This window comes from Aedes albopictus, chromosome 3 (assembly GCF_035046485.1).
Source record: "Aedes albopictus strain Foshan chromosome 3, AalbF5, whole genome shotgun sequence".
NCBI lineage: Eukaryota > Metazoa > Arthropoda > Insecta > Diptera > Culicidae > Aedes > Aedes albopictus.
The window spans coordinates 216912637-216925159 of NC_085138.1; the positions used below are offsets into that span (position 1 = coordinate 216912637).

The following is a 12523-nucleotide window of genomic DNA, read 5'->3' on the forward strand; positions in this document are numbered from 1 at the left end:
AAATTTTCAAAAAACATTTCAAATTTAATTTTCAAACTTAATTTTTCTAGATTCGGTGATTCTAGAACCCAATTGGGCCAAATTTGTGCTCAAAACTGCGATATCTCTACTGGTTTTCGAGATATTTGAAGAAAATGTCGTTTTTCAGTATTTTTGAGTTGGATGCCAAAATATGACATTTTTTTTTAATATCTCGAAAACCAGTGGAGATATCGCAATTTTGAGTACAAATTTGGTCCAATTGGGTTCTAGAATCACCGATTTAGTCTAGAAAAATTGAGTTTGAAAATTAAATTTGAAATGTTTTTTGAAAGTTTGTTCTAGCAAATATTTCACTTGAACCCTTTGCGCCACCCCTAAATATCAACCGAAATCGCTCATTTTTGTACAGCTCACTTATTTCGACTAGTAGATCACTTTCCACTTGGAAAATCATATATCGGAGAGATTTTTTGAAATTAGCCCCACCCTAGTGCCCATTCAACCCAAGTAAACATAAACAACCCATAAAAATCGAGACATTGGAACATCGTAGGAAAGCTGCTAAGGCAGTGTTTGTCTTTAAAATCCTGGCCGGTAAAATAGATGCTCCCTTTCTGCTGGCGTCGTTGGATATAAATGTGCCCGCTTATACGCTTCGCTCAAACGACCTCTTTCGCCTTCCTCGTCCTTTTTATAACTATGATGTTAATGAGCCCATTCGCTCAATGATGAGTATTTTTAATGAAGCGTATCCTAATTTTGACTTCGGAATGAGTGTAAATAGTTTTAGAAATAGTATATAAGATTCATTAAGACTAATAACTGTTGTCAGATGAAATAACTTACAAATAAAATAAAATAAAATAAAAATAAAAGTAACATTTTAAGTTTTGTTCGGCTCTACAAGAGATCTTCATGACCAATTTTATAAAACTTGCAATAAAACTGAATCATACATCAAAACCTCTTGATAACCTGTTTAAGAGTATCTTCCGGCTAAGTGCACCACTCTCGGAGAGGTTTTGCAAACCGCATTAAGAGTAGCAATAAACCCTTTTTAAACCTAGTTGAAATATTTCCCATTCTCGATTGTTGTTGTTTTTTTTTTCAACAAAAACTATGACAGCTCAAGATGCAGAGAAGCTTCTTCAATGGCACGTAAAGTTCAGGAGGATACATCATTCGTAAGTAGAAAGCGATTATTTCAAAGTAGTATTTTAGTAGTTATTGTGCTGGTAGACTTATGCGCATTCGAATTTACCGTGAATATTGGGGTTGCAGAATCATAAAATTAATGCACTTCGAAAATAGTGAATATTATCATCTTGGAATGAAATAAATTAATTTGTGAATTTAGTAAAACTATCCCGAATCACAAGAAAACTCAGCAGAGAGAGTTTATTTATGTGAGCATGTTATAAAAATGGTAGCAAACTACCAATTCATTGCTAATTTAAGCAAAAATAACCATTTTTCATTCACGTAAGCTAATTCTTCAATATGGCGACGACCATAATCAGCGAAAATAAAACGAAAGCAAGTTTACTTTTATGATGACCGCAATAAAACTAGCAGTGTCGTAGTTTCTGCTTTTCCACCAACAGATGTCGTTACTAATCGAACGGATCGCCATCTGTTTTAACAGTTTTATTGCGGTAATAATGATTGCCAGAAGGTTTACATATCGAAAAGTTTTGTTTACTCTTAAAATCTGTCTTTATGAATATCTTCAAGTATACTATAAAACATTTTATTAATGGTTTTCATAAAAGCAGTCATAAAACTGTGAGTTTTAATTATTGCTGTAATAAAACATTAATAAAAATCAAACAAAACCAATCAGCGATGTAATTGTTACTTGGGAATCGATTCTAAAGTTATGATACTCCGAGCCGAAGCTAAAGAATCATACATAACTACAAGAAAAGACATCAGGTTCAACCGAAGATGTAATATCCACACATCCGGGTAAGTGTGTACTGAATAAACATTCCAAAACTTCCTCATTAGAGGAAGTGAAATCACCATTTGGCAAACGAAGTTCGTTCACTTGAAAATCCTTAGATTTTGCAAGGATTTTGTTCAATCGGCTGGCTTCACTCAGACTGGAAACATTTGTACAAAGGTTTTTCCAGCCGGATCGTTCAGCAGGCCGAAGAGCTTTCTGGTAGGCCTTGCGAGCCGACCTGAAAGCCTCCGATCCAGCCGAACGTCGTCTGATCCAACTCTTTCTACATTGTTTCCTGAGTTTCGCCAGATCGGAGTTCCACCAAGGGGTTCCTCTTGTGGTCTTCACAGACCGCAGAGGGCAGGCTTCTTCAAAAGCTTCCATGATTAAGGCCGTTGTGGTATCAACGGCATCATCTAAATCACTTGGAGTGTCCATTGATGGTGAGTATCCATGAAATTTGGCTGCAACCAAATTGGTAAAGAGATCCCAGTTGGTTGACCGGAGATTCCTGAAACGCAAAGTTTGCGAAGTAACATTCATATGTTCAAACAAGATGTAGCGATGGTCAGATAAAAATTCTTCATCTGACATATGCCAATTGGTCAGCTCATGACTAATTCTGCTAGAGCAAAGCGTAATGTCTAACACTTCCTCTCTACCAGATACCATGAAGGTTGGGCGGTTGCCTATGTTAAGTAATGCAAGATCTGTACTACTTAAGTATTCCATCAAACTGGAGCCTCTCAAATTGATGTCTGAGCTGCCCCAGATTATATGGTGAGCATTAGCATCACTACCAACAATTAGCGGAAGGCCTTTTGAAGTGCAGTATGCAATGACTTGCTTGAAAGCATCCGTAGGGGATGGTTCATCATGCGGTAAATAAACCGAACAATAAACGTATTTCCTGTTGAGGTTTCCAACAGATACATCGATTGTGATAGCACATACATCTCTGGTAGTTAGTTCAGAGATGAGTGTAGCAACGATTGCGTTGTTGACAAGCACACATGCTCGAGGCATGACACGTGAGTTTGCCATTTCATTTTTACTGAAAGTAGCAAACACCGGATTCACAAGGTTTCCTAGATAGAAATTCCCCTTACGAAAGTAAGGTTCTTGGACTAACGCCACTTGGGCTGTACCATTTTGCATAAGTCTACAAAGATTGATTGTTGCTGTTCTTTTGTGCTGAAGATTGATCTGAGCTATCCTAACCGTAGCCACTACCCAAACTAGGCAAGATTAAACTCTTAACAATCACAGCACAAAAAAGAACAGCAACAATAAAGCCAGATCGGTATCGATTTGAGTGCGCCAAAGGCGAGGATGCACAGAATACACTGTGTAAAACGCATAATGCGAAACCATATAGGTGAAAATTTAAACTAATTAATAACATCTTCATAATCCCGCCCTTATTCAGCCTCAAGTATGAGATTGAAGAAGGGCAGCTGATTGTCTCGGAGAAACACAAGGTCCACCGCGCTATTGCTCCGGTTAGCACAGTAAGGGCAAATACTGTGGAGGGTCCCAAGTAACAATTCATAATCATTAATAAGCATGTAAGTTGATTAAATGTGCTACAAAGGCGCCGACAGTTGTACAAGAGTATATGTTGAACAAAATGGCGAATAAATGTTTCATGCAATGGAAACTGCACATTTGTTAAGCATATTTTTGCTCATTGAATAACCAATGGTATAAAAGTTTAAAGACAGTTGCTTAGGTATTCACATCATCTGTCCAATAGTGCTCTAATAATGATAGAATACAAGCTGCTTCCCACGTATTAGATGCCGTTATTCCACATAAAATCTTCAATGGAACAAGTAGCTTATTTAAAGTTTAACAACTTTTGCTTGATCATTTTATTCAACTACACTGATATAGCTTAACAACAAGATGTTACACGTTTCTTTAATACAAATGTTACACTTTTATTCAAGCAATGTTGATTAGCAGTGGTACTGTGTCACTCAATTATCGTTGTTCGCCCTGCCCCTTTTTGTAAACACGATTGCTGATTAGGAGCCTAAAAAGAGCAACCACGGCTACAAGTTTGAAGACCAAACAAACTTCTTGCAGCAGCTCTAAATATCACACTTTTCACACTTTTAAAAACATTCTGACTCACCTTTTACATTACACGCTCCAATGACAGCAAAATCGACAACAAAACACCAGAAAATGCAGCTTAAGTGGATCCTGGGCGGCTCCTTTTTTTTTGTATTCATAATTTACTCTATTCACTTTGGTGCCACCGGTCAAACCGGGCTCTGCTTCCTTGTGTTCATATCTTATAGCTGCCTGGAGATATACACAAGTTTACACATTCTACTCCCGGCACAAAACAGGAGCAGTGAACATAAATAAAGTTCACTTGGTTGGGCGTTGAAATAAAAAAAAATCGAAGCGATACCAATCTCACAACACAACACCGTGAATTACTGACAGACAAGCACAATAATTAGCGTGCATGCCTTATGATTAAACGTTGCGGTTACAATTATTTAAACATTAATCACCTTCAATGTTTATGAAGACAATCAGTTGAATAAAATATTTAAGCAATGTTTAAGCAACATATGTACGGTAATGTATTCGACTCAGGGATTGAATATTTATATACTGCTTTATATCTGCCGATTCATGTAATTCGGATTGAAGCAGAGCGGATGCAGACGAGTGTGAACCCAAAGGTCCAGAGTTCGAGTCTTTCCATTGATGTGATTTGTTCCATAAAATATAATGAAATAAAGATATTGGGGGTACATAATCAGAGGAAATATTCTATAAATAGAAATAAATTTCGTAAGTTGTATCACGGCTCTAGCATGTTTTGATTCTATTATGGTGGAATAAATATCGAAGAAAGCTTGTTATTATGCACTATGCTCCTAGTGCATAATAATAGTTTTTAAAACCATTCACGGTGTGCCGAAAACCGTTATTAACAAATAAAAATGTCCACCCAAACGGCACCCGGCATTCGAAAGATATACTATTCTAGTATCTCCTCTGAAAATTTGAAAATCTTTCATCGAGGGAAACTGAAGTTTTTGTGATTTGAAGATTTTGAGCCATTTCCATAGAATGTTCTGATATGAGTAAATATGCTCCCACGGTGTGCCTCATATCACTATTAACAAATAAAAATATACTTCAAACTAACACCCGGCATTCGAAAGATTTACTGTTCTAGTATCTCCTCAGAAAATTTGTAAATGTTTTATCGAGGGAAACCAAAGTTTTTACTGTTTGAAGATTTTTTTCTATTTTCATATAATTAACTCATATACGGGAATATTGTCATAAAGGGTGAGTCGTTAATTATTGTGCCACCCTACCTTCAACTGATTCGCAAATTGTCTACAGTTAACCCTCTAATACCCAACCCCGCCTTTAGACGGGGTATAGCTTGAGCATTTTTGTAATTTTTGTTTCGTGCGAAATCAAAATTTTTATATTTTTGGCTGATATTTAGGACTGTTTTGTATATCTCAAAATGGTTTTTGGTGTATTTTGAAGCGTATTTACATTTTTTTAAATCATTGAAAAATGATGTTTTGGTCACCTTTTAGAAGTCATTGTTTATTTTGTATTGAATCGCTACAATTAACATATTTTAATTTTTTCCCAAACCATTCTATCCTTGTTTAATAGTTTAAGGGGATCGAATACACTCCAAAATTATTTTCCCTAAAATTACACGGAAAATAAAATTTTATATGAAAAAAAATTAAAATAAATATATATCAACAATAATCATAAAATCTCAAAATGTTTTCATCCCAAAAAATCCGTACCCCAAATAGGCTTTCAGGAAAAATATAAAAGTGTGGGGATGTTCAAAAATAAAAATTAGAAAAATCAAAAACTGAAATTCACGAAATCGAGAATTAAAAAGAATCATATTCCAAAACATGTTTAAATCGATTTTAGATGACGGAAAATGATATTTAGATCAAAATCAAAATTTGGGTATTAGAGGGTTAACGAAATGAAACCAAATTTTTAGTTTAGTAGTTTAGTAGTAGTTTAGTATATGTATGTATTTCAACTTTTTGGTATAGGTTCAAACTTAGGATGAGTTTTAGTGAAATTTACGACATTTTCAATTAAGGTTGAAGGATTCGTCATTGACATAACCGTCATCATTGAAATTTCAAAAACAGTTTTCTCGCTCAAATCTAAAATGTTTCAATTGAAAATGTATTCACTGTAATGCATTCTCCATGCGGAATGCAGTGAATACATTTTCACTACGGAAATTTCAGTTATGAACGAGAAAACTGCTTTCGAATTTTCAATGATGACGATTATGTCAATGACGAATCCTTCAACGTTAACGCACTCCATGTGGACATGTTTAGGCTCCACTTGAAACAAATAACACAGCGTGACAAAAATTAACTTTTGGTCTGTCTCAAGAGCAAACTTATGTGTCTCCGAATCCGGGCTCAGATTTGCTCCAACACGTCACAATTTTGAGCTATACCTCAATTTATAGGGCAAAATTTGCGATTTTGGGCTTTTTTGACTGCAAGTTATTAAGCATGGAAATATTTTTTTTAATCAATCAAAAGGTTAATTGGCCAATTAACATCTAAATTAACGACTCATGCAAAATATTTCGTTTTACCAAATCGAATTTGATAGTTTTAAGCGGTTTATGTTAAGTACGATATTTCCCATACAAGTCACCCTCCAAAAGTTGCATGCAAGTTTTCATACTAACATAAAATGCTTAAATCTAGCAATTATGATTAGATAAAACGAAATATTTTGCATGAGTCGTTAATTTAGATGTTAGTTGGCCAATTAACCTTTTGATTGATTAAAAAAAATATTTCCATGCTTAATAACTTGCAGTCAAAAAAGCCCAAAATCGCATGTTTTGCCCTATAAATTGAGGTATAGCTCAAAATTGTGACGTGTTGGAGCAAATCTGAGCCCGGATTTGGATTCAGCGGCCCAAGATCCTTCGGAGACACATAAGTTTGCTCTTGAGACAAAAAAATGTTGCGCTGTGTAATTAAAGCTCTCTGTTTTGTTTATGCGCATCGTGCCAGGTTTTCACCCAACTTTAAGTTTATGTTTCACTGTTAACCGTTCCTGAAACCTATTGACTATCATTAACATGATCCGATAATGTATAATCATTAATTGTTCCAAGGCGCGGACCGGAATCTCACTGATAACACTAGTCGACAAAATTGAAACTTTTTTCACGCACTTTGACCATTTGTTCCATTTCTAATGGAATTTGGCCCGCTGAATCCGAATCTGACCTCAAAATTCTTGTAACACGTACAGTTTTTGAGAAAAATAGGGTTTTATTCACAAAGTTTGATATTTTCAAAGAAAATTCAATATTGTCTTTAAAATTTTAAATTTTTCATCTGCTCATTATAACCAATATTCATATTCAATAGATTTTGATCCACTGAATCAGAATCTGACCTAATAATTTTAGTAATACGTATTTTTTTTGAGAAAAATTGGGTTTTATTCACAAATTCTATATTTTTATAGAAAAAGGACTATTGTATTTGTGTGAAGAATTAGCAATAAGTTAAAATTCACAAATACAAAGAAATTAAAAAAAAAACTATTGTATTTATAGTTTTATTTTTTTATCTGCCTATCTTTACCAATATTTATATTCAATAGATTTTCATATTCTGATTTGCAATCTGACCTGTTGAATTTCTGTAACACAAAATTTCATATTTTCAAAGAAAATAAACTACTGTCTCTACAATTTTATTTTTTTTTGTCTGCTCATCTCAACCAATATTTGTATTTAATAGATTATCATATACTGATTCGGAATCTGACCAATGAATTTCTGTAGCACGTTTTTTTTTTAGAAAAATAGGGTTTTATTCACAAATTTCAGATTTTCATATAAAATAAAATGTTGTTTTTCTATTTTTCTATTTTCCATCTGCTCATCATAACCAATATTTTAATTCAATAGATTTTGATCCACTGATTCAGAAACTGGCCTAAGAATTTCTGTAACACGTAAAATTTTTGAGAAAGTAGGATATTATTTACAAAATTTCATATTTTCAGAGATAATTAAATATTGTCTTTATAATTTCAAATTTTTCATCTGCTCATTATAACCAATATTCATATTCAATAGATTTTGATCCACTGAGTCAAAATCTGATCTAATAATTTTAGTAACACGTATTTTTTTTGAGAAAAAATGGGTTTTATTCAGAAATTCCATATTTTCATAGAAAATAGGCTATTGTATATATAATTTTATTATTTTATCTGACAATGTTTACCAATATTTATATTAAATAAATTTTTATATTCTGATTTGCAATCTGACCTAAAAATTTCAGTAACACGCAAATTTTTTGGGAAAAATAGAATTTTAAACACAAAATTTCATATTTTCATAGAAAATAAACTACTGTCTTTATAATTTTATTTTTTTCATAGAAAATAAACTACTGTCTTTATATTTTTTTTCTATCTGCTCATCTCAACCAACATTTGTATTTAATAGATTTTCATATACTGATTCGGAATCTAACCTAAGAATTTCTGTAACGCGTAAAATTTTTGAGAATAATAGGTTTTTTTCACAAATTTCATATTTTCATATAAAATAAAATATTGTTTTTATAATTTTCAATTTTCCGCCTGCTCATCATAACCATTTTTTTTATTCAATAGATTTTGATCTACTGATTCAGAATCTGGCCTAAGAATTTCTGTAACAGGTAAAATTTAAGTAGGGTTTATTCAAAAAATTTCATATTTTCATGTTTTTATAATTTTAACATTTTTATCTGTTCATCTTAACCAATATTTGTATTTAATAGATTTTCATAATCTGATTCGAAATCTGACCTAAGAATTTCTGTAACACGTACAGTTTTGAAGAAAAACAGGGTTTTATTCACGAAATTTCATATTTTTAGAGAAAATAAAATCTTGTGTTGAAAATTTTATCTCCTCATCCTAATCAATATTTAATAGATTCTGATCCAATGATTCGGAAACTGACCTAAGCATTTCTGTAACCCGTGAATTTTTTGAGAAAAAATAAAACCCCATTGTCACAAAATTCCATATTTTCATAGAAAATAAAATATTACCTTGGTTTTTTATATTTATTTAAGGTCCTCGCATCAAAACATATATTTATATGTGAAAAATTTCAATCTGCTTATTCAAAATCTAACCCCAGAACTTATGTACCACGTACAGTTTTTGAGAAAAACACAACTTTTCATATATTCGTGTAAAATACATTTTTACTGATTATTTTTAAATTAGCATATGCTCATTGAACTGCATAATTATATTTTATAGGCTGTCCGTTTATTACGTAAGGGAAATCACACGATTTTTCGACGCCCCCTTCCTCTCTCGTTAGTCTATGTTTTGTATGCGAACCCACACTTTTTATTTGTATGCGCGAAAGATTTTTCCAACCCCCCTCCGTCCATTAACCATTACGTCATTAATGGGCAGTTTTTTACTAGATCGCAATAGATTGTATTTTATTGATCCCCTTATTCCTTATTCTTACCTTAGAATTACGTAGAGACGAACCAGCCAAGGGCTGAAAGTCTCTTTAATAAAGACAAATCAATCAATCAATTAGAATTGCTGTAACACAGTTTTTTAAGTAGGATTTAAGGAACAAAATTTCACATTCTCATAAAAATAATTTTAATAGAATTGTAGCGCAGGTTAATTAGGTTGTTACCCAGAAATAAGTAGATCATTTTTTTGTACATGCTATTGAATTAATCGAAATATATTTGCAACTTTGTAGCTGCCCAGTTTGGCAACTACCGAGACTGTGTTTTCCTTTTACTTACGCCAAGAATTATTTTTCTCAAAAATTGTACGTGTTACACAAATTCTTAGGTCAGATTACGAATAAGTGAAATAGGATCTTTTAAATATAAAATATGAATTAAGATGAGTAGATAAAAACTTTAAAATTATAAAGACAATATTTTAATTTTTTTTTTGAAAATATGATATTTTGTGAATAAAACCCCAATTTTCTCAAAAAAACTGCACGTGTTACAGAGATTTTTAGGTTAGTTACCAAATCGGTGGATGAAAATCTAATAAATATAAATATTGGCTAAAATGAGGTGATGAAAAAATTAAAAATGTAAAGACAGTAGTTTATTTTCTTTGAAAATATGAAATTTTGTGAATAAAACCCCATTTTTCTCAAAAAAAATTACGTTTTACAGAAATTCTTAGGTCAGATTCTGAATCAGTGGATCAAAATGTATTGAATTTAAATATTGGTTATGATCAGCAGATAAACAAATTATAAATATTAACACAATAGTTTGTTTTCTATGAAAATATGAAATTTTGTGAATAAAACCCTATTTTTCTCAAAAACTGTACGTGTTACAGCAATTCCGAAGTCAGATTCGGAATCAGCGGGCCAAAATCCTTCGGAAATGGATCAAGTGGTCAAAGTGCGTGATCCACTGTCGACCAGTGTAACTGCTCAATTTATTATATGTGAACAATAGACTATAAGGAGAAATTGTGCAAAATTTGGTTGATTTTGGTGAAGTAGGAATAAAATTACGGTAGTTTGAAAGTGGCACAATAATTATCGACTCACCCTTTACGGTGCTCTTCATATCATAAACAAATAATGACACTGCTCAACAAAATTTTAAAAAACTTCGAATTATGAGATGAGAAAAAAAAGAACAAGGTTTTGGAACCCTAGAAGTGTAATAGTGAAAAAATTTTCGAAAAATATTGGAACGGAACTTCACAGTTCAAGACCGAAGTTTGAATTGAGAACTTGGGGTGTTTAATTGATATACGCATTAGAGTTTCTAGGGTCCCAAACCCCTATTATTTTTTTCTCATTCCGTTACGCGAACTAGTGTTAAATGGTGTCATGAGTTTCACAAATTCCAAAAGTACAATAAATATTCAAGCAACTTCTTTGAAAATTTGCAACATTCCATTGAAAGGAATGTCAATTACCATAGTTTGAGAATCTAATTAATATTTCATCTACCTGCTAATCGAATACAAATAAAAATGTGGCACGCTGTGAGCGTTGACTGCATAAACTTTCTAAGAGTTTGGCACCGTTTTTTTTTGTTTTAAATCACTTTGTAAATATGTTGGTATCTTGTCGGTGAATTTGAAAACGTTTCATGGTGAATCGAAAGTTAAAGTGAATTAACAGCCCAAGGTTTTGGTATTCTTAGGAAGCTTTGTAAATCGTTGACATAATGTTGAAGATATTAAAGCTTTTAAAGTAAACCTAAATGCTTATCGGTTTGCTACCCGAGCAAAGTCTGACAGCAAATTGAAAACAAATTTTGATGTTGTGATATTGCAAATTATGATAACTCGGGTTGTTGTCATTTTGCTCGTTTTAACGGTTAAAACATCAAAAATGAGAGCAGAAAAATGTTCCCGTAGCAGCAAGTTGATAACAATTCCTGCTATCAGTGATAGCAAATTGATAACTGTTTTTGCTATCAGCACAAAAAAATGGAAATATCGTTAAATATTGGTTTTTTTTGATTGATATGAAAACTCCAATGCAATAAGATAACTACACTAATGGTATATTCTAAGAGTTATTATACAATGTTGCCCAGAAGTTTTGAAATAGCATGAAAACTTGATATTTATAATAGTTTGAAGTGACAGCAAAACGAAATCAAAATTTGAAATCAAATTTAGTCAAGACAAACTGATGTCAAAATGTGATATCAATTTGCTGCTGAATTCAAATCGAGTTTTCGATTTGCTATCATTTTGTTGTTAGACTTTGCTTGGGTAGCCCAGCAGACGCGCCAACTTGGTCAAATTATTGGAGGGGCAAAGCTTGGTTTTTCTGATTTTTAGTATGGGAAAATCGAAAAATCGTCAATTGTGGGGGGGGGGTGGGTTTGGCAAAACCATGCTTGCCCCCCTTTTAAGTTAGCGCCTATGCTAGCCAGCTTTTGTACGTCATGTTACTAACGTGTCTTCCGTGAATTTAGAAATTTTGCATTTGAATGATCATCAGTGACAACAATTTTAAGCTTTTCAATTTCATTGGAGATATGCATACTATCGCTTTATCTATAAACACATTAAAAACACCTACTGAGTTTTGTAACAATATTGCAAAAAATGTGAAATATAATCAAAGTTTTAGATGAGTTGTAAAATATATATTTATTGCGAGGAATGATTAACATGAGAAATTGCAATAATATTCTATGAAGTTACTACATTTTCAATATAAGGTACCCCGGGGCAAGTGGGACCTAAAAAAATGCAAGTTTGGTTTTGTCAAGCCAAAAAATTTTAAACACAAATAATTTTATAATTCCAATGGTTCTAACAGACATTGTTGGTATATTTCTTCTTATTAACGGGCATTAAAACTGTTTCAAAATTTTTAAATTCTATATATTATGCATATAATGAGAAGTGGAGCAGATCTTCATTTACAGCGAATCACGGGGCAAGTGGGACCTATTCGGATTTTTTGTACAAATGGCTTAATACAGTTGCTGCATATATGTAAGGTAGCATAAATTATACATATCT

The 12523-nt window shown here is 32.6% G+C and overlaps 1 protein-coding gene across 4 annotated transcripts in view; it reads left to right on the forward strand.

The window, feature by feature from the left end:
* LOC109419430 (kelch-like protein 18) overlaps positions 1–12523 on the forward strand; it is a 386574-nt gene that overhangs the window by 306977 nt on the left and 67074 nt on the right. The window contains exon 13 of one of the 4 annotated variants that reach the window (XM_062858822.1): positions 1109–1166. The exons of the other annotated variants lie outside the window; for them this stretch is intronic. Within the exon in view, the coding sequence (XP_062714806.1) occupies positions 1109–1166 (58 nt within the window). The remainder of the gene's footprint in view (positions 1–1108; positions 1167–12523) is intronic. 4 annotated transcript variants of the gene reach the window in all.